Raw genomic sequence first — 23,418 nt, forward strand, 5'->3', positions numbered from 1 at the left:
ACAGAAGGGACAGGGAGTAGTGGAAATGAGAGAAATGAGGTCTCTTGAAGGGAATATGATTTTGTTAAGCTTTGAAGATGGGGAGCTTGGTGAGCTCTTGTCTATGAAGAGAGATGGAGTTGCAGACCAGAGGGAAGATATGAGTAAGGGATCGGAGGCAAGAAGTTAGATGAAATGAGGTACAATGATTAGGTTGGTGTTAGAGGAGCGAGGTGAGCGGGCTGGGTTGTAGTAGGAATCAAAGAGGTAAGATCGGAGGTGGGGGGGCAAGCTGAGTGAGTGCTTTAAAGCCGATGGTATGGAGTTTCTGTTTGAGGAAGTGGATGGACAACCATTGGAGGTTTTGGGGGAATGGGGTGAACCACAAGAAGACACTATCAGTGAAGCCAACGTTAGATAATATTTCCAGGAGAAGGGGGTGGTCAACAGGCAGTTGGTGTTTCATATAATAGCATATTAAATGTAGTAAAGTTTTACTTCTCTGAAAGTCATTGTTATATGTGGTAAGTCCCAGTAACTGGTGCTGTTCATTACTTTTCAATACTCATTAAAGCCCCAATTTTCTTTTTTCTTTGGTATATTGGGAAAACTGAGACAGGCGTGGCTGTGAGTGTCAAGCAACTGGACACCGACTGCATCTTACTGTGGTTAGGCCCATGATTTATTTATTGGGAAAGACATCCCAGCCGATCCAATTTCTTTCTATAGAAATATGTTTATGCCTAGTTCCTACACACACCCTTTGCCTCCTTTTTGGAATATGCATTGATATTCAGATTCATCTCTAACAAATTGTGGGTCCCAAAAGGTGAAATAGGACTACTGCTGACACTATATATGCTAGTTTTTGTCTTTGTTAAAAACAACAAATGGATAACATTGATCATCTTTTTGAATACATCGAGTTAAGAAAATAGCCAACACACCTCACTGGCCAAAAGGCGTTTAATTAAGCCTTCTTTCTAGATAGGCACATTGTACTATTTTTACTAATTATAACCTTTTTATAGCTATTTAATGACTGTATATGTGTCATATTGAGGTGAACTCCAGTGGTGGATAATCAGTCCTTTTCTATGAAGCTTACTGCCTTAATGCAGTGTTGAGTTTAAGTTTTATTAAAAAAGAGGATGAGGTTTAGATTCAGAGATATGTCAGGATGTGAGTTTTCCAACACCTCCAAACCTGTACCAGCAGAATATTATAGACAGCAATAAGAATATTAAGTATTTGGGACAAGATCTACAATATCCAGGCTCTACAATATCCAAGCTTAAGTGAAAGTAGGAGTAAGTGCTGCTTCACATGATATTTTTAACAGCTGAGGTAGCAATTATGCCCAGGCAATTTTTTCCTCTCTTGAATTAATTTACAGTACATCTGTTGTTGACTTTGGCAGTATTCTCTAGTCAGTCCCCCTTACTGCAAGGAATATGTATGTAGGATATATATATATATCTAGATATATACTTGTATATACACAAGCACATACACACAGAATTTTCTTTTTAAATTGCAGACTCTTGTTCTAAGAGTCTAGACTTAAGTCAGGGGACGGGGGAGGCGGTTGGAGGGTGAAGGATATAAAGTGAATACATGTTTGAAGTTCATAAATATGCCAGGAGGCATAGAGATTTAAGATTTGAAGCCCTGTCTAATTTAAGTACTTCCTGAAGGTAGGGTAGAGACGTGTAATCATTCATCGGTAATTTTCTTTGTACACAATTCTTTTGTTAAACATTTAAATCCACTTGCATAGTGTGGGATCTTTCTTTTGGCTGTAATTTATATACCTGCTTTTCCTTTGTATTGCTCTTTCCTGACTTGGAGTGTGACCAAGAGTCTAAGAAAAACTGAGAACCTGTGGATGCTCGTGAAGGCAAACCTTCACCTGTAGGCAAATCTTCATCAAAGTCAGTTGGTGTTCTTTCAGTGGGATGGTCTCATTCTGATGTCCCAGAAACTCTCGTCCAGAACTACGAAAGACAGATTGGAGTCCTTGAATTGGACAGCTGCTAGAAACTTTGATTCAGCGCTATCGTGGTGGTGTGTCAGCAGTGAGCACTCTTCTTTCTCTTTACTCCATCTTGTGTTGCCTTGCTTCAACATCTCCTCAGTGGGATGTGGCTTCTGGAAAAGGATCCTGGGCAGACATGGGAATTGGGTCCTTGTGAGATTCCAATTTTCAAGGGTATTTTTTTTCAACTATACCTGCGGTAACCTGGAAATGGTGGCCAATAATCTTTAACTGTTGTTAAGATTTTGAGCCCTGTTAAAAATTCCTACTTAAAAGGATGTACTGCAGTGAGTGGACAGTGTTGGCATTGCTTGATTTTCAGATTCTAAGTACATTAGGACTGATTGCTTGTAATTTTAAGGTGGTTGACGGAACCTCTGTGAAAAATAGCCAGTGGTGTTGTGGCAGAATCTAAATGACCATGTCTGGAATAATAAAAATGAACAAAAACCATAACCTTATTTACATAAGGTTATGATACATGCATATATATATATATATATTTCCCACCTTACCTCATTGTTTTTGTACTACAACCCACCCAACACACTTGACATATTTTTGCAAATAAAAAAGACGTATAATGGTAAATCAATCAGTTGTATTCACTGAGTGTCTACTGTGTGCAAAACATAGTACTAAGCACTTGGAAGAGTACAGTATAACTGGGCTGGTAGACACATTACCTGCCCACAACGAGCTTAAAGTCTAGAGGGCATTGAAATGTTCACTGTTTATAAATGGGAAAACCTAAGGGAAAGCAGTTGTAGAAAAGGACTAGTAAAATGTGCACGATAGAAAATGACCAACCATATCCAGCAAAGCAGCAGTCTTTGAAGATTTCTGGCCATTTAGATATTAATAATATGGAAACTATCCAGAGTACCTTTTTCCCTCAGCTTATAGCTTTCACATTTTGCAATAGGACACCTAAACTAATGCTTGCAGTCAACTTTGTCTTAAATGAGGGGCAGGGGATGGGGAGGTAGGGGAACCATGAGAGATAATAGTCATGGAAGAGTCAACAAGTAAATGAACTCTGTTTTGGATGGGTAGAGTGTAATGTGCTTTGTTTTTTGCTAGCTACTAATGGTACTTAAATGATAGGATAGTCAAGGCAGCCTTTTAAATAGACACAATACTAACAAAGTCCCCTCTGGATTGGCATGAACAATAGAGTTTTTGTTTTATTTTTGTGATTGCAACCAATCTGCTGGGGCAGCGGATCTGTGTGAATTCATGATTCAGGAACTTGAGCTGCCTCTGTATTTCCCTCTTTGGGGTGTAAAAAACGGTTCATTGACTGTCCCGTGGATCAGATTTGTGCTTTAGCCTGCCAGGATTGATGAGTATGCACTACACAAGTCTGAGGTGTTTGGTAGAGTTTTTTTTAATGCTGTTTGAAATTGAGGAACCTTGGTGATATTCCATTTCTGCTGCTGATAGGGGCTGTTAAAAACCAAAGTGAAATGAGATTCCCCTCTGATTTGGTTCAACTGGAACTTTCAAGCTGTTGTCGCTTAATTTGTGGAAAGCTATCAGTAGACTCAATAGACTACTTCTTAACCTAAATCAGATTTGGGTCGTAAAGTTGTCTTAAATCGGGCCTGGAAAGCAAAGTGTAAAAAGTCTGCTGTGTAAAATGAAACAGAGTTTATAAACAGGTTACCATAACTTACATCTTAATTAAATTACCTGTTGCATCGAATTTTTCAGATAGTGATTCCTAATGGCACTGTTTTTGGACAGTCACACTCCTATGAAATTCTCACAAAGTATTGTGAACTTTTAAACTACATTTTTTAAATATCCATTGGCATCAAATGAGATTGCCTGCAGTATTTCCAGGGCAACCTAAAAACCTCAGGGAACAAGAAAAGGGTGATTCTCGAACGATCTGTACATGGAATACATTAACAGATTTGTTTCCAAGACGGACAGTTTATCTCAAAACTACACTGTAGGTCTAGTTATTGCATTTAATAGGCACTTAGCTTGTTCCAAGCACTGCATTGGGGTAGATATAAAGTAATCAAATCAGACGCAGTCCCTGTCCCACACAGGACTCTCAATCTGATAGGGAAAAGAGGGGTCTTATTGCATTTTTAAAGGTGAAGAAACTGAGTCACAGAACTGAGTGACTTGCCCAAGGTCATAAAGTGGACTAATGGCAGAGCTGGGATTCAAATGTAGGTCTTTTGACTCCCAGTATCATTCTCTTTACATTAGGCTGAATTCCCTCCAAGGTCTTAGACTCCCATCACCTTTCCCAACCTAAGCACATGTGCCCAGATCTTCTGTGTAGCAAGAAGCCTCTTGAAATGCAGCCCATCACTTCCAGGCATATGAATTCAGTTCACCATCTGCCACTTAACCACTTTTCTCCCCTAGCATGAAGACAGAAAGTTGTCTTTATCCCCACCCTATGAATTTTCTTTTAAATTCTTCTCCTTCTCCCTGCATCCCACTGTCATCTTTGTATCTTTCTCCAAAATCTCTCCTACTTAGACTTGGAGCCCCATGCGGGACAGGGACTGTGTCTAACCTACACCAGCGCTTAGAACAGTGTTTGACACATAGTAAGTGCTTTACGAATACCATAAAAAAATCCTTTCTGGATCACAGAGCTTCCTCAATCAAACAGTGGTGTTTATTGAGTTCTCATTATGTGCAGAGCACTATACAAAGGGCTTGGGGGAGTACAAGACAGAATTCATAGACACACTACTGATACAGCTTTATTGAGAAACATGTCCTATGCCTGAGGATGGGACTGTTACTAATTCTCATGATACAGTACTTTCTCTAATTTTGGATTTTACCAGGTAAACTGATTTTTTTTTTTTCAATTGGAATTTACCTGGGATATGAAACATGTATGGTACACTGCTCAATCAATCAATCAATCAATCGTATTTATTGAGCGCTTACTATGTGCAGAGCACTGTACTAAGCGCTTGGGAAGTACAAATTGGCATCACATAGAGACAGTCCCTACCCGATAGTGGGCTCACAGTCTAAAAGGGGGAGACAGAGAACAGAACCAAACATACCAACAAAATAAAATAAGTAGGATAGAAATGTACAAGTAAAATAAATAAATAAATAAATAAACAGAGTAATAAATATGTACAACCATATATACATATATACAGGTGCTGTGGGGAGGGGAAGGCGGTAAGGCGGGGGGATGGAGAGGGGGACGAGGGGGAGAGGAAAGAAGGGGCTCAATCTGGGAAGGCCTCCTGGAGGAGGTGAGCTCTCAGCAGGGCCTTGAAGGGAGGAAGAGAGCTAGCTTGGCGGATGGGCAGAGGGAGGGCATTCCAGGCCCGGGGGATGACGTGGGCCGGGGGTCGATGGCGGGACAGGCGAGAGCGAGGTACAGTGAGGAGATTAGTGGTGGAGGAGCGGAGGGTGCGGGCTGGGCAGTAGAAGGAGAGAAGGGAGGTGAGGTAGGAGGGGGCGAGGTGATGGATTACCTCAATTACTCCAAGTGAGTTGGGGGAAAGCTATTCTGCCTGCACAGCAAAGTTAAGTCAATTTCTGCAAAGATGCTAGGTGCCAGTAATTTTCAGTATATAATGTGCTATTAGTTTTCAGTTTATAATGATGGACAGGGATGGGACATGTCTACCAATTCTGTCAGAGAAGCAGTGTGGCCTAGAGGATAGAGCACAGGCCTGGAATTCAAAAGGACCTGGCTCCACCGCTTGTCTGTTTTGAGACCTTGGACAAGTCACTTTCCTCTGTGCCTCAGTTACCTCACCTGTAAAATGGAGATTGACTGTGACCCCCATGTGGGACATGGACTGTGTCCAACCTGATTAACTTGTATCTATCCCTGTGCTCAGTACAGTGCCTGGCACTTAATAAGCATTTAACAAATACCATTAAAAAAAGCAAAACCTGTTGAACTCTCCCAAGTGCTTAGTACAATACTATGAACACAGTAAGGGCTCAATAAATCCCATTGATTGATGGTTTGAGCAACCAACTCCACCCAAACTTTTGGGTTTTATTGAGGTGGCAGGAGCACTTCAGGTGCACCAAGCTTGGTGGTGTTCTTTGCTACCTGCCCTAAGCACTGTGAACTTCTCTGCAATTCAAACTAATAGCTAATGGGGGTAGGGTGAAAGCGCCAAGCATTGTAAGTAGTTAATATCAACCTCATATGCAGCCTCTAAATTGAGTGTTGCACAAAAAAGAAAAGAAATAGCCCTTTGAATTTTAACAAATGGAGCTGTTCTCAGTAATTTCCTGCCTGCTGCTGGTCCCCATTAAAAGAAGTGAAGGAATTATTTACCCGTAAAGTTTCCAAGTAATCGGGGGATAGGGATCAGCTGGTAATGGCCTTAACCCACTCACTCTCTGATTGTCTCATATTTAAAACCCCGGAGAAAATGGGTTCATTGCTTAGTTAACTACCATGCTGCATTCTCCTGGAAGGAAGCAGGCTATTAAGGTGGATTAACTGCTTTAAAGTTCCTTTCCCCTCTCTTTATGATGTCTCCCCCGTACAAAAACAAGATGAGGAAACTCTTTGAAGGCCTCTTGTCATTTCTCACTGCTGTAACATTTTTGGTGCTTTCCCACTGGTTTTCCCCTGCCCATCACCAGATGGATTGTTTTGCAGCAGCACCTGGAAGCTTTTATTTGAAATCCACCAGCAAATGAAAGATCTAGTTTCTTGATTTTTCTCCAAATGCAGTTTGATTAATGTGTATATCTTTTTCAGTCATTTATGATTTTTAGTGGTACGAATTTGGTGAATCAGATCATGGACATGAGTATACCCGAAGCCTTCATTCTTAAATGAATGTATTTTGAGGTAAAATAAACTCAGGATAAGTTTGGGTGTAGTATCAGATAAAAAGGTTTGTGGTTCATGGGTTTCCTAGGTGCCAAACACTGCTAAGGGCAGAGATAGAGACCAAAAAAATCAGATCAGGTACAGATTCATTCATTCGGTCAGTCATATTTGTTGAGCGCTTACTGTGTGCAGAGCACTGTACTAAGCGCTTGGAAAGTACAAGTCAGCAGCATATAGAGACGGTCCCTACCCAACAACAGGCTCACAGTCCAGAAGGGCGAAACAGACAACAAAACAAAACATGTAGACAGATCCTTCCCCACATGGTGCGCACAACCTAAGGCAGAGAGAGAGAACAGGTGTTTAATCCCCAGTTTACAGATGAGAAAACTGAGACCCAGAGCAGTTAAGTGACTTGCCCAAGGTCACACAGCAGGCAAATAGCAGAGCTGGGATTAGAACCTCGAGCTCCTGACACCCAGTCCTCTGCTTTTTCCTTCAGGCAATTGCATTTTTATTTAGATTTTCACATTCTAAATGTGAGGAATTTAATGGAAAATATACCTATGTGCCTTGTACCCTCAATATTCCCCAGCAGGAGTGGAGACCCGCCCACCCCTACCCTGGCACAGCTGGCCCCAAGACCACACCTCTAGACTGTAAGCTCACTGTGGGCAGGGAATGTGTCTTTTTAATGTTATAGCCTATTCTCCCAAGTGCTTAGTACAGTGCTTTGCATTCATTCATTCAATCGTATTTATTGAGCGCTTACTGTGTGCAGAGCACTGTACTAAGCACTTGGGAAGTACAAGTTGGCAACGTATAGAGACGGTCCGTACCCAACAGCAGGCTCACAGTCTAGAAGGGGGAGACAGACAACAAAAAACATATTAACAAAATAAAATAAATAGAATAGTAAATATGTACAAGTAAAATAAATAGAGTAATAAATATGTACAAACATATATACAGGTGCTGTGGGGAGGGGAAGGAGGTAAGGCGGGGGAGATGGGGAGAAGTTCTCAATAAATACAATCAAATAATTGAATGAATTTTCTTTCCAATGTGGTCCGTGTGCACCGGACTGTGGGGATCCAAGTTGCTGCTGCTGCTCTGCGGGTCTTGGTCCCTTTTCACCTCAGCCGAGGAAAGCAGCCCCACTAACTTCTGCCTTCCTTCCTGAACCAAGGACCTCTGCTCCGTACATGCTGTGGGTGCCCTGGGCCACATAGTTAATAATAATTATAACTGTGGTATTTGTTAATTGCTATGTTTCAGGCACTGTACTAAGCGCTGGGGTAGATTAAGATAATTGGGCCAGACAGTCCCTGTCCCACATAGGGCTCACAGGCTTAATCGTGCAAGCTACTGCTTTGTACTCACTGTTTATTCTCCCCCACCACCAGTCAGCCAGCAGTGCCACCTCCATGGACACTGGCACGGGCTTTCCTCCGCACCACTGAGAAGACTCCATCCCATCCTGCCCGGAACCCCGGATGTATTCTTTGTGTGTTCACACAGTTGTTGCGGAAAATATGGTGCAGGGAGGAATAGCAGTGTGGTGTAGTGGGAGAAGCAGCATGGTCTAATAATAATAATAATAATGGCATTTATTAAGCGCTTACTATGTGTGTAGCACTGTTCTAAGCGCTGGGGAGGTTACAGGGTGATCAGGTTGTCCCACGGGGGGCTCACAGTCTTAAACCCCATTTTTCAGATGAGGTACTGAGGCCCAGAGAAGTGAAGTGACTTGCCCAGAGTCACACAGCTGACAATTAGCGGAGCTGGGATTTGAACCCACAACCTCCGACTCCAAAGCCCGTGCTCTTTCCACTGAGCCAGGTCTAGAGGATAGACCGTGGGCCTGGGAGTCAGCAGGACGTGGGGTCTAATATTGGCTCTGCCATTTGGCTGCTGTGTGACCTTGGACAAGTCACTTCACTTCTGTAAGCCTCAGTTACCTCATCTGTGAAGCCTGGTTAAGCTGTTCCTCTGTGCACAGCACTATATCAAATTGCGGGAGAGTGGCTGTAACGCTGTTTAAGCCCGTGAGCCCCATGTGGTAGATTGACCGTGTCCAATCCGATTAACTTGTATCTTCCCCAGTGCTTAGCACAGTGCCTGGCACATAGTAAGCGTTTGAAAAATACCATAAAAGTAAAGTCATAAAAAAGAGAGAGAAAAGCAGCCACAGCATTGCTGCCTCCAGGAGCCTGAGCCACGAAGAGTCCAATCCCCCTGCTGATTTTGCCTTTTAGTTTGTGTATTCGTTCAGGTTTTATGCTGTCTAAATGTTTCATTGTTTCATCACTCATTCATTCAGCCGTATGTATTGAGCACTTACTGTGTGCAGAGCACTGTACTAAGCGCTTGGGAAGTACAAGTTGGTAACATATAGAGACGGTCCCTACCCAACAGTGGGCTCATGTGCCTGTCTCCAGTCTTTTCTCTCCATTTCTGTTCTTAAATTGTGAACCCCCCAAGGACAGGGTCTGTGTCTAACACCTACCTGTGTATTCTTTCCCAGAGTTTTATACAGTGCTGTGCATCTAGGAAGCACTTTGCAAATACTACAACTACTACTACTTCAGTTGTGTGTCTTCAAATGAAGTCCTTGTAATGCGCCTGTTGCATCCTCTCAGAACTCTGCATTAAAGGACAACTCACATCAGATTACTCATTGCACACAAGTGCCAAACACTTTCTTCCAGCATTGCATCACATTATATTATGGCTCTTTTTAAGTTTGTTCTGTGTGTCAAGCACTGTTCTAAACCCTGGGGTAGATATAAACTAATCTGGTTGGGCATAGTCTGTGTCCCATATGGGGCTCACAGTTTCATCCCCATTTTATAGATGAGGTAACTGAGGCACAGAGAAGTGAAGTGACTTGCCCAAGGTCACACAGCAGACATGTGGCAGAGCTGGCATTAGAACCCAGGTCCTTCTGTCTCCCAGGCCTGTGCTCTAGCGACTAAGCCACGCTGCTGCTCCTCCAGGCAGGCTCGCGTTGTTGAAAAAACCTTTTCCTAATTCAGACATTACATTTTAGCCAAACTGCAGAGTGAAAACACATTGTGGTAGAACTGACTGTATTTAAGTTGGACCCCATAGATAAATATTATGAAGAATTTATCCTTTTAAATAGGAACATAGGTATGTTTGGCCAAGACATTTTGGGAGGCAGCGTGTCTAGTGGTTAAGGCACGGGCCTTCAGAGGACCAGGATTGTAATCCCAGCTCTGCCACTTATCCACTGGGTGACCTTGGGCAAATCACTTCACTTCTTTGTGCCTCAGTTACCTCATCTGTAAAATGGGGATCAAGACCGTGACATGGAAAAAAAGGGAATGCAATTTGTAATCTTCCCATTAATCAGTCAGTCGTATTTATTGAGTGCTTACTGTGTGCAGAGCACTGTACTAAGCGCTTGGGAAGTACAAGTCGGCAACACATAGAGACAGTCCCTACCCAACAGCGGGCTCACAGTCTAGAAGGGGGAGACAGAGAACAAAACCAAACATACTAACAAAATAAAATAAATAGAATAGATATGTACAAGTAAGATAAATAAATAAATACAGTAATAAATATGTACAAAAATATATACATATATACAGGTGCTGCGGGGGAGGGAAGGAGGTAAGATGGGGGGGGATGGAGAGGGGGGTGAGGGGGAGAGGAAGGAAGGGGCTCAGTCTGGGAAGGCCTCCTGGAGGAGGTGAGCTCTCAGTAGGGCCTTGACGGGAGGAAGAGAGCTAGCTTGGCGGATGGGCAGAGGGAGGGCATTCCAGGCCCGGGGGATGACGTGGGCCGGGGTTTGATGGCGGGACAGGCGAGAATGAGGCACGGTGAGGAGATTAGCGGCGGAGGAGCGGAGGGTGCGGGCTGGGCTGTAGAAGGAGAGAAGGGAGGTGAGGTAGGAGGGGGCGAGGTGATGGACAGCCTTGAAGCCCATGGTGAGGAGTTTCTCCCTGATGCGCAGATTGATTGGTAGCCACTGGAGATTTTTAAGGAGGAGAGTAACATGCCCAGAGCGTTTCTGGACAAAGACAATCCGGGAAGCAGCATGAAGTATGGATTGAAGTGGGGAGAAACACGAGGATGGGAGATCAGAGAGAAGGCTGATGCAGTAGTCCAGACGGGATAGGATGAGAGCTTGAACGAGCAGAGTAGTGGTTTGGATGGAGAGGAAAGGGCAGATCTTGGCAATGTTGCGGAGCTGAGACCAGCAGGTTTTGGTGACGGCTTGGATGTGAAAAACACTGTTCTAAGCGCTGGGGAGGATACAAGGTAATCAGGGTGTCCCATGTGGCACTCAATCTTAATCCCCATTTTACAGATGAGGTAACTGAGGCACAGAGAAGTTAAGTGACTTGCCCAAAGTCACACAGCTGACCAGCGGTGGACCTGGGATTTGAACCCATGATCTCTGACTCCCAAGTCCGTGCTCTTTCCACTGAGCCACACTGCTTAAGAAGTAGAAGCAGCAGCACAGGGCCTCAGCTATTCCTCCACCACTTGAAGCAGTGAGGCCTGGTGGAAAGAGCATGAGCCTGAGAATCGGAGGGTCTGAGTTTTAATCCCAGCTCTTCTACTTTCCTGTTATGTGGCTTTGGGCAGTCACTTCTCATTCCCTCAGTTTCCTCACCTGTTTCCCCACTGCCTTAGACTGTAAGCCCCTTGGGGCAGAGACTTTTTCCTAGCTATTATCTTGTATTTACCTCAGGGCTTAGTACAGTGCTTGGCACACAGGTAGTGCATAAAAAGTGTGATGATTACTATTATTTTTTAACAGTAGAACATTGGAGCTTGCTAAAATCCAAGATACCCATCTCCCACCAATGTCCAGCCTGCATTCCTGCTCTGACATAGTGGGAAGAAACAGCGGCCATGTGCCTTCTTGACTTCTGGATCATTGGGAACGTTGTGCCTGAGTGTTGGAGCCTGGACTTTTTTTTTTAATGCGCTTACTATGTTTCAAACACTGTTCTAAGCATTGGGGTCGATACAAGTTAATTAGGTTGGACACAGTCCCTGTCTCACATGGGTCTAAGTGGGAGGGAGAACAGGAGAACTGAGGAACGGAAAAGTCAAGTGATTTGCCCAAGGTCACACAGCAACCAGTTGGCAGAGCCCAGATTAAATTCCAGGCCCATGCTCCTTTCATTCATTCATTCAATCATATTTATTGAGCGCTTACTATGTGCAAAGCATTGTTCTAAGCACTGGGGGGATACAAGGGGATCAGGCTGTCCCACGTGGGGCTCACAGTCTTCATCCCCATTTTACAGATGAGGTCACTGAGGCTCAGAGAAGTGAAGTGACTTGCCCAAGGTCACACAGCAGACATGTGGCGGAGCCGGGATTCGAACCCATGACCTCTGACTCCAAAGCCCGGGCTCTTCCCACTGAGCCACGCCACTTCTCGGTCACTTCACTAGGCCATGTTGCTTTTCTGGTTTGCTGGTGTTGAGAGGGAGCTGAAAACTGCTCCTTTGTCCAGTATTTATGGTAGCTGTTATTGTGTTTATTGCCTTTATTTTCCTCTGTTGTTCCGACTTTTAAAAATCCATTTAAAGCCTTCCTTGGGTGAGTGTTACTAACCTCCCCTAAGCACCCTGGAGAGTCCTCTGCAGGCCAGGGATATTGCCTGCATTGTTGTCTGCTACTAGTTAGTCCCCAGCATGGAGTACTGTTTCCTTGCAAGCAAAAAGTGCTCTGTACAGTGCTCTGCACACAGGTGCTTAATAAATACTTTGGAATGAATGTCAAGTCTTCGGTTTTTCAAATCAGTTGATGACATAGCAGTTCTGAAAGTACTGTTCATGTGACTATTAGTTTTGTGGCTTGAATTTTGTTACAAAAGCCTGGTCTCAGATGTTTTGCAAGATGTTAAGTTGCTGTGTATGGAGGTTATTCCTGTTTCTTAACCTTTAATTATAGTAGTAATAATCAGGAGAATTCTGGTATTTATTAAGCACTTATTATGTGCCAGGCACTGTACTAAGTGCTGGGGTGGATACAAGCAAATTGATTTGGGCACATTCCACATTCCCCTTCCTTCCTCTCCCCCTCGTCCCCCTCTCCATCCCCCCCATCTTACCTCCTTCCCTTCCCCACAGCACCTGTATATATGTATATATGTTTGTACATATTTATTACTCTATTTATTTATTTATTTATTTTATTTGTACATATCTATTCTATTTATTTTATTTTGTTAGTATGTTTGGTTTTGTTCTCTGTCTCCCCCTTTTAGACTGTGAGCCCACTGTTGGGTAGGGACTGTCTCTATATGTTGCCAATTTGTACTTCCCAAGTGCTTAGTACAGTGCTCTGCACATAGTAAGCGCTCAATAAATACGATTGATGATGATGATGATGATTCCCTTGTCCCACGTGGGTTTCACAGTCTCAATCCTAAATATTGGAAACTAGATGGATCAGGAATTTCAATTTTAAGAACATTTGCTTTCCATTACTTAGGTTATCAGTCTGTGGTTTACAATAATTCTAAAATGAGTCCCTTATTAAATGGGGGATATTATCCACCTAGAAGCTGAGTGCCAGTATCAGTGAGACCTGGCTTTTAGCCCTAACTCCTTAACAGGCCTCCTGTAGGAACTTAGGCAGTTCACTTAACCTGTCTCTGCCTGGTTTCCCTGTTTGTAAAATGGGGATGAAGAAAGCATCCTTATTTTGTTTTCCTGTAGACTTTCTTTTACATCTAAAGCTATGCAATGCAAGAAGTTTGCTCACTGGAAATGGGGATCCCAAAGCAGAAGAAAGGAGTGGTTTAGATAGGAGATGAGTTGTCCCCCCAAAAAAACATTGTGAGCAGTGAAGTTTTATTCTATTCCTCAGCATTAAGGGGTTTTTTTTGCCCTATTTTAAAGAAAAGGTTTTCAAAGTCCAATTTTCTTTTTGCAAGCCAAGTATCAAGTTTGTGGTTTGCCATGATGATACTACCCATTGTGAGTTACATTCTATGTTATAACGTCTTCTTTATCGGTTTAATGCTGTGAAAAGTGTCTTTGTGTATTCATGGTGACTGGCTTTTACTTATGTCACACCCTCCAGACAATAAACTCTGTTTTTTGAGAACAAAGACCTGTTTTTAGAAAGAGCAGCTACAGCTAGACAGAAGAAAATTTCCCTAGATTTCCCCCAGAGTTGAAACAAGATTTGTGGCTATGTAATGTGATGAGTTTACAAGATTTCTAAAATCAGATAAGAGTGAAATACTGGTTGTCTGCTATAAACCTGTGCTGCCCAGTTTAATCTCGAACCCTGGCATCACATTCCATTAGAAGCACTACAAATTGAGATAGGCATTGTGACACAGAACTCTATCCAAGTACTTGATAAAATGGCTCTCAGTTTCTGTGATAGTTGCAGTTAATAACGTAAGAAGTTGAGGGATGGCTGGGACATTGTAGTTAAAATACTTTTAAAAACTCTGTTTTCAAAAGAGCATACATTAATACACTTCTCCCAGTATCAGTTGATCAATCATATTTATTGAGCACTTAGTATGCACAGAGCACTGTACTAAGAACTTGGGAGAGTACAATATAAAAATATAACTTTTACCAAGGTCTAGGATGCTATAGAATTGAATCGAGTACTAGTATATAGAAGAAAACAAATACTCCTTTGAAAAAAGCAGGATTGTGTCCCGTAGTAAATTTAATCTCTTTTAAGGGGTAACCAGAAAACTCCTTTGACTGTAGTTTCCATTCTGGTTATGAAAGAGCTCTCAATTTATTCTGTCAGTGATATCTGAGTGCTAACTCACCAATAGTATTTATTGAGCACTTGCCATGTGCAGAGCACTGTACTTGGGAGGACTTGGGAGAGTACAATGGAAACAGAGTTGGTAGACATGTACCCTGCCCACAGTGAGCTTTCAATCTAGAGGGGGAGACCAACAGTAATATAAATAAATAATTTGTAACTTATAATTAATAGGTATTTGCATAAGTGCTGTGAGGGTGAGGCGAATCTCAAATGCTCAGAGATCACAGATGCAAGTGCATAGATGACGGGAAAGGGAGAGGGAGCCTAGGGAGAAGAGGGCTTAATCAAGCCCTTGACAGAGATATGGAGATTGGTGGTCTGTTATTTATGGAGGGGGAGGGAGTTCCAGACCAGATGGGGGACATGGGAAGGCGGTCGGTGGTGAGATAGACGAGATCGGGGCACAGTGAATAAGCTGGTGCCAGACCGGCCTGGACAGGGGCTGAGGGAAGGATGGAGGGAGAGAGAGAAGGGGAAGAGGGGATGTGAGCCCGTTGTTGGGTAGGGACCGGCTCTGTATGTTGCCAACTTGTACTTCCCAAGCGCTTAGTACAGTGCTCTGCACACAGTAAGCGCTCAGTAAATATGACTGAATGAATGAATGAATGAATGATGGGGAGGCTGAAAGGGGGTGGGGGGCTGAGGGGGTGAGTCCAGTGCTCTGCACACAGTAAGCGCTCAATAAATGCAATTGTATATATGGATATACAATCCTGTATATATATATATATATATATATATATATATATATATATATAATCCTGCATATATGTATTATATGTTTGTACGTATTTATTACTCTATTTGTTTTACTTGTACATATTCTGTTTCTTTTATTTGGTTTATATGTTTTGTTGTCTGCCTCCCCCTTCTAGACTGTGAGCCTGCTGTTGGGTAGGGACCGTCTCTATGTGTTGCCAACTTGTCCTTCCCAAGCGCTTAGTACAGTGCTGTGCACACAGTAAGCGCTCAATAAATGCAACTGTATATATGGATATACAATCCTGTCTATATGTTTGTACGTATTTATTACTCTATTTGATTTACTTGTATATATTCTGTTTCTTTTATTTGGTTTATATGTTTTGTTGTCTGCCTCCCCCTTCTAGACTGTGAGCCCACTGTTGGGTAGGGACCATCTCTCTATGTTGCCAACTTGTCCTTCCCAAGCGCTTAGTACAGTGCTCTGCACACAGTAAGCGCTCAATAAATACGATTGAATGAATGAATGAGGAGTGAAGTTTGGGGCTGGGCTGTAGTTGGAGTTACATGAGGTAAGGTAGGAGGGGGTGAACTGATTGAGTGCTTTAAAACCTATGGTAAGGAGCTTCCCTTTGATGTGGCTGTAGAAAGGCAACCAGTGGAGATTCTTGAGAAGAGGGAAACATGAACTGAGCTTCTTTTTTAGAAACTATGCAGAACATTGTACTGAGCATGTGGGAGAGTAAATACAACAGAGTTCATTCATTCATTCATTCAGTCGTATTTATTAAGTGCTTACTATGTGCTCTGCAGTGTAGTAAGCGCTTGGGAAAGTACAGCACAGCAATAAAGAGTGACAATCCCTGCCCACAACGAGCTCACAGTCTACAGGAGTTGACCTTTCCCTGCCCACCAGGAGCTTACAATCTAGAGGGAGAGGCAGACATTAAAAAATTGTATATTTTAAATAAGTGCTGTGGGGCCAAGTCTTAATCTCTTTCGTAGACTCCTCTAATGTTTCCCACCCTCTAACTATAAGAGTCCCTCAAGGCTCAGTTCTGGGTCCCCTTCCATTCTTCATCTACACCCACTCCCTTGGAGAACTCATTCACTCCACAGCTTCAACTACCATCTCTATGTGAGTGATTCCCAAATCTACTTCGCCAGTCCTGATCACACTCATTCATTCATTCATTCATTCATTCATTCATATTTATTGAGACTTGCTGTGTGCAGAGTATTGTACTAAGCACTTGGGAGAGTATAGTACAACAGTAAACAGGCATGTTCCCTGTCCACAATGAGCCTACAGCCTAGAAGGGGGGAGACCGACATTAATATAAATAAATAAATTACAGATATGTACATAGTAGCTGTGGGGCTTGGAGGGGGATGAACAAAGGGAGCAAGTCAGGGCGACGCAGAAGGGAGTGGGAGAAGAGGAAAGGGGGGCTTAGCAGATGTGCCCTCAATAAAGGCTTTGAAGACGGGGAGAGTAATATCAGATTCGAGGAGGGTGGGCGTTCCAGGCCAGAGACAGAAAATGGGTGAGGGGTTGGCAGTAAGATAGGTGAAATCGAGGCCCAGGGAAAGGTTAGCATTAGTGGAGTGAAGTGTACGGGCTGGCTTGTATTAGGAGAGTGGTGAAGTAGGATGGGGCAAGGAAACTGAATGCTTTAAAGCCAGTGGTGAGGAGTTTCTGTTTGGTGTGGAGGTGGATGGGGAACAACTGGAGTTTCTTGAAGAGTGGGGAAGCATGTCCCTAGCATTTTTGTAGAAAAGTGATCCGGCAGCAGAGTGAAGTATGGACTGGAGCGGGGAAGGACAGGAGGCTGGGAGGTCAGCAAGGAGGCTGATGCAGTAATCCAGGTGGGATAGGATGAGTGATTGTATATACGTGGTAGGAGTTTGGATGGAAAGGAAAGGGCAGATTTTTGCAAGGTTATGAAGGTGGGACCAACAGAATTTAGTGATGGATTGAATACGTGGATTCCCTCTGCAATCATGCATTTCCTACTGCCTTCAGGATTTCCCAGCAACACCTCAAAGAAAACATGTCCAAAACAGAACTCTTCATCTTCCCACCCAAATCCTGTTCTCCCCATGCCTTTCCCATCATTCCAGATAGCATCACTTTGCCTTCCAAGCCTATAACCTTGGCATTATCCTTGACTAATTTTTCTCATTTGGCCTAACACCAAATCCTATCATTGCTACCTCATAGTATTGCTAAAATCCACCCTTTCCTCTCCATTCAAACTGCTACTATGCTGATCCAAGCACTCATCCTATCCTGCCTTGACTACTGCATCAGTTTCCTTGCTCACCTCCCTCCTGTCTCTCCTCACTCCGTTCTGTACTTCACTTGGCTGCCAGGATCATTTTTCTTAAAAAAAAAACCATTTATTCCCTTTTTCAAGAACTTCCAATGGTTGCCCACCCATCTGTGCATCAAACAGAAACTCCTTATCATCAGCTTTAAGGCACACAAGTCTGCTCACCCCCTCCTATCTTACCTTGCTGATTCCCTTCCTCAACCCAACCTGCATGCTTCATTCCTCCATCACCAGCCGACTCACTGTGCCTCTCTCTTCTGTCTTTCTGCCGACACTTTGCCAAAGTCCTGTCTGTGGCCAGGAGCTCCCTCCGTCTTCATATCCAACAGATCTCCACTCTCCCGATCTTCATAGCCTTATTAAAATTTCATCTTCTTCAAGAGCCCTTCCCATCTAAGCCCTAATTTCCCCTTCCTTTTGCAACACCCATACACTTGGATCAATCAGTGGTTTTTATGGAGTCTTTACTGTGTGCAGAACACTGCTCTAAACACTATGGGAGAGGTACAGTGTAACAGAGTGAGTAGGCTTGTTCTCTTGCCCACAAGGAGCTTGCAGTATAGAGAGGGAGACAGACATTAAAATACAGATATATCTGGAAGGTGAAGATGAGGTGAATATCAAGTGCTTAAAGAGTACAAATCCAAGTTCAAGGGCAACCCAAAAAGGAGGAGTTGTAGGGGAAGGCCTTTTGGAGAAGATGTGATTTTTAATAAGGATTTGAATGTGGGGAGAGTGATGGTCTACTGGATATTAATGGGGAGGGAATTCCAGGCCAGAAGGGAAAGAGACAGATATGATCGAGGTACAGTGAGTAGGTTGGTGTTAAAGGAGCAAATTGAGGGAGTTGGGTTGGGAAATCATCTAGGTGAGGTAGACAAGGTCAGGGGGCTTGAGTACTTTAAAGCCTATGGTAGGGAGTTTCTGTTTGATGCGGAGGTGGCTAGGCAACCACTGGAGGTTCTTGAGGAGTGGGGAGACATGGACTGAAATAATTTTTAGGAAAGTATTTTTGAAGCAACATGGCCTAGTAGTGGAAGTAGCACAGGCCTGAATGTCAGAGGACCTGTGATCTAATCCCAGATCTCTGCTATGTGTCTGCTATGTGACCTTGGGCAAGTCACTTAACTTCTCTGTGCCTGTTACCTCATCCATAAAATGGGGATTAAATCCTACTCCCTCCTAGACTGTGAGCCCCATATGGGACAGGGGCTGTGATCAACCTAACTTCTGTCCATTTGTGGGCTTGGAACATAGTAAGCGCTTAACAGTAATAATAAGCGCTTACTGTGTGCAAAGCACCGTTCTAAGCACTGGGGAGGTTACAAGGTGATCAGGTTTTCCCACGGAGGGGGCTCCCAGTCTTCATCCCCATTTTACAGATGAGGGAACTGAGGCCCAGAGAAGTGAAGTGACTTGCCCAAAGTCACACAGCTGGCAATTGGCAGAGCTGGGATTTGAACCCCTGACCTCGGACTCCAAAGCCCATGCTCTTTCCACTGAGCCATGCTGCTTCTTAAACAGTGCACAGGGCAATGGGGCAAAGTAGGGACTGGAATGAAAAGAGATAGGAAACTGGGAAGTCAGCAAGGAGGCAGTGCAGTAGTAACGGTGGGGTAGGATAAGTGCTTGGATCAGCATAGTAGCAGTTGTATGGAGAGGAAAGAACGGATTGTAGTGATGTTGTGAAGGTTTTGTGGGTTTTTTTGGTATTTAAGTGCTTACTGTGTGTCAAGGACTGTACTGAGGTTGTACCCACAGCATTTGGTGACACAGTGAATATGTGGGTTGAATGAGAGAGGTGAGTCAAAGGTAATGCCAAGGTTACAGGCTTGAGAGACAGGGAGGATAGTGGTGACGTCTATAGTGATGGGAGAAACAGGGGAAGGTTACATCTTTTTCACATCTTAGCAGTTTGACCTTGAAATTTGGAAATTTCAAGCTAATGGTTTGTCTTTGTGTAATTTTTAGTCATGAGGATATTTTTATTTGACCCTGTTCCAAAATGCGCTAGCTATGTTAACTAAGAAAAATGATAAAATATATATTATCTTGTCTATGGAGATTTTAGCTGATTTTCTTCTTCCTCTTACTTTCTCCTTTTCACACCACTTTTAAGATTTCTTCCATTCTTCACTCTGTAGTTCTTACTCTACTCCTTTTCAAATGTTGTGTTCTTCCTGATTTGTTCATCTTTTAAACTCCCTTCTTTGGGTTCCATTACAGAAACAGGAAATGGTTGAACATATTTTCTTCTAGTGATTGTCATGGATGCCCACACCATTCTCCCAATCCAGCTAAATTCACTGTGGGATTCAACAACTTCATTTTCTATTCAGCTGGGCATGGCCACATGCCAGGGGTTTTTTTTTTTTTTTTGCCAAACCAAAAGTTTTTATTAGCATTACTGAACAACTTTTTGTTTCCTGTTCCCACCAAGCCTCCCAGTCCTCTATTCCTTTGAATGTTATCATCCTTTTCTTATAGCTCCCTCTTTACCCTCCCTCTGGTCTAAATCCTTTAATCTCACCTTTAAGTATTTGTTTAGGGGTGTCATCTCAGTCTTTTTTCCATCTAGTCTTGTTTTTTTATGGCATTTAAGTGCTTTCTGTATTCTAAGCACTGTACTAAGTAGGTGCAAGCTAATCAGATTGGACACAGTCCATGTCCCATGCGGGACTCATAGTTTTATTCCCCATTTTACAGATGAGGGAACTGAGACACAGAAAAGGTAAGTGACTTCTCCAAGGTCTCTAAACAGACAAATGGCAGTGCAGAGATTAGAACCCTGGTCCTTTTGACTTTCATATGTGGGCCCTATTCACTGGGCCGCGCTCCTTCTCTGATTCATTATCTATTTTGTTAATATGTCCATGCCATTCAGGAATAAACAGGAAAACTACATATATCTGTCCCTTGCCCTATCCCTTGTCCAAAGTCAAATCCTTTTCCTTCTCCCTCCCATCAATGTATTTAACATTTCATAGTTTTAGATGAATCTTGGTTGGACCCCTGCTATTTCATTTTTGGTCATGTGAGTCTAATGAAATTAAAAATAAAGTATCATCTAGTACAACATTGTGCAAATACACATTATATTAATAGCATATGTGCTTTAGAACATACCAGATATCAAGAACATATGTGAAGACCTTTTTTCTGTGGAGTTAAATTACGGCTATTTCAAGTACTACATAGGGATAATTAGCAGCATGGCATAGTGGATAGAACAAGGGCCTGGGAATCAGAAGGAACTTAGTACAGTGCACAGAACGTGCTCAATAAATATATACCATTGATTGACTTGGGTTTTAATGCTGGCTCTGCCATTTGTCTGCTGTGTGACTTGGGGCAAGTCACTTCATTTCTCCGTGCCTCAGTTAACTTATTTTTAATATGGGGATTAAGAGTGTGAGCCCCATGTGGGACAGGGGCCATGTCCAACCTTATTAACTTGTGTCTACCCCAGTGCTTAGAACATTAGTAAGCGCTTAACAAATACCATCATCATTTAGAAATACATGTTATGAGTTGGAGCTAACAGCAAATAAACAGCAGTCTCTTCTGAATGGAAGGCATATCCCCAGGCAATGGAATGTTATGTTCAAATGTTACAATTTTGTAGTTTTTAAAGGCAAAATTTAAATTGCCATTAACCTATTATCTTGTGCTGTACTCTCCCAACCACTCAGTACACTACTCTGTACACAGTAAGTGCTCAGTAGAAAAAATATCCTATAGATCATTAATGGAACGGTAATAATTGAAACAAAAATTTCCTTTGATTTTTTTTTTTTCCATTTCTTTCCTCTACCCCCAATCTCTTACAGAATGTGACAAACTACGGCGGGATGGCTATCGGAGCTCTCAGTACTACTCTCAGGGACCAACATTCTCAGCTCCTTCCAGCACAGGAGGTGGCAGTTACCAAGAGGAGGATGAAGGAAGCGAACGGAAGGTAAAGGCTCAAACTAACCGAAAGTGAAGGCTTAAAAGGAGATCACAAAGTCAGAGTTACCATGTTCCTTTTGAGCACTTTATGAATGGGGAAAAACAGAATCCCCATGAATACAATGTGTTAAGTCCACCCAGTTCTCCCATAATGTGGGGGGGGTGCATAAAAACCTACATGGTAGTAATAATTGTGGTATTTATTAGCACTTTGTGCTGGGCAATGTATTAAATGATGCGGTGGACACAAGTAAATTTGGTTGGGCCCAAGTCTTTGTCCCCTGTGGGACTCTCAGTCTCAATCCCTGTTTTATATATGAGGTGATTGAGGCACAGAGAAGTGAAGTGACTTGCCAAAGTCACACAGCAGACACAGATGGTGGATTTGAGATTAGAACTCATGACCTTCTGACCCCCAGGCCCCTGCTCTATCCATTATGCCATGCTGCCTCTCACCCTTTCTCTGATGCCACATGCCTGGCTCAGCCATTTCTTGCATGCTATACCGTAATGAACACGTTATCAGAAGCCCAAACCCAAATTCTGCTGTGGCACTTTTTCCAAAGTGTGCCACATTTCCATCTCTTCAGCACTTAGAACAGTGCTTGACACATAGTAAGCACTTAACAAATACCATTATTATTATTAATAATAAAATGTGTAGTGAAAACACCATGGCAGAACTGAGTTGTTAGGGAATGGTATTGGTTACTTTCTGATAGTTCTTTTGGAACTGGGTTATTAACCTCATAGTGACTGATGGGGTCAGACAAACTCCTTAAAGCAAAGCAGGGACATTTAATTAAGCCAAGCCTATAAGTGTGATTGAGCAAGGGCCAATTTCAGAATGAAATATTCAGAATATCTACGTTCCTATTCTCCATCCCACAAACCTGTACACCTCTTCCCCAGTCTATGTTCCTTTTCATTTTCTCCCACTCCTCCTCTATTGTTCAGTTATAAACCATGTACACTCCAAAATATCTTTCACCTCATGCTTTTTTCCTCTATTGATGCCTCTTTTTTGTCTTATGCCTGTTTAATTCTCCTTTATCTGGTGTTCTGTTCTCCCATGCATTGCCTCATGCTGTTTCACTTCATTCTGTTCTTTTGCCATCATTTCCATCCTCCTCTTCCCCCCTCTCCTCCTACTGATTTGTTCCCTTTCCTATAGTATACGGCCCCTCCCCACCATGCCATTTCCTTTAATTTCATGCTGAAGGGAGCTGTTCTTCCTCTCCCTTAGGCATTCCCCGGGAAGAGGTGCTCTGCGCTCTCCAGTAGTGGAGACAATGGCATGGATCGGGGTCTCTTGGATTCCTAGACCCAAACTGTTCCAAGGGTCTACACCTCATTCTTTCCATCTCTCCCCACTTCCCTGTCTGTCTCACTCAAATGAGTCTTTCAGCAGTTTCCTTTTGTCTAACTTGGCCCATTTTCAGATCAAAGCCGATTGTGGGAACTTCGTGGGAGGGTGGGAAAGGGAGATTAGCATGAGCTCCAGCTATTTTTCCTCCCCCCAAGCAGTGTGATAGCCCTGTCCCAATAACAATAATAATTGTGGCATTTGTTAAGTGCTTATATGTGGCAGGCTCTGGACTAAGTGCTGGGGTAGATATAAGATTGGGGTTGGACACAGTCCCTGTCCCACATGGGGCTCACAGTTTTAATTCCCATTTTACAGATGAGGTAGCTGAGGCACAGAGAAGTGAAGTGACTTGCCCAAAATCACACAGCCAGAGAAGTGACTAGGCCAGGATTAGAACCCAGGTCTTCTGACTCCCAGTCTCATGCTCTTT

At 43.0% G+C, this 23,418-nt stretch overlaps 1 protein-coding gene across 3 annotated transcripts in view; it reads left to right on the forward strand.

The window, feature by feature from the left end:
* Positions 1-23,418, forward strand: part of NHSL1 (NHS like 1) — a 187,064-nt gene that overhangs the window by 114,418 nt on the left and 49,228 nt on the right. For all 3 annotated transcript variants that reach the window (XM_038760182.1, XM_038760189.1, XM_038760197.1), the window contains exon 3: positions 21,499-21,626. In XM_038760182.1, coding sequence (XP_038616110.1) covers positions 21,499-21,626 — 128 coding nt within the window. The remainder of the gene's footprint in view (positions 1-21,498; positions 21,627-23,418) is intronic.

Source organism: Tachyglossus aculeatus, chromosome 2 (assembly GCF_015852505.1).
Source record: "Tachyglossus aculeatus isolate mTacAcu1 chromosome 2, mTacAcu1.pri, whole genome shotgun sequence".
NCBI lineage: Eukaryota > Metazoa > Chordata > Mammalia > Monotremata > Tachyglossidae > Tachyglossus > Tachyglossus aculeatus.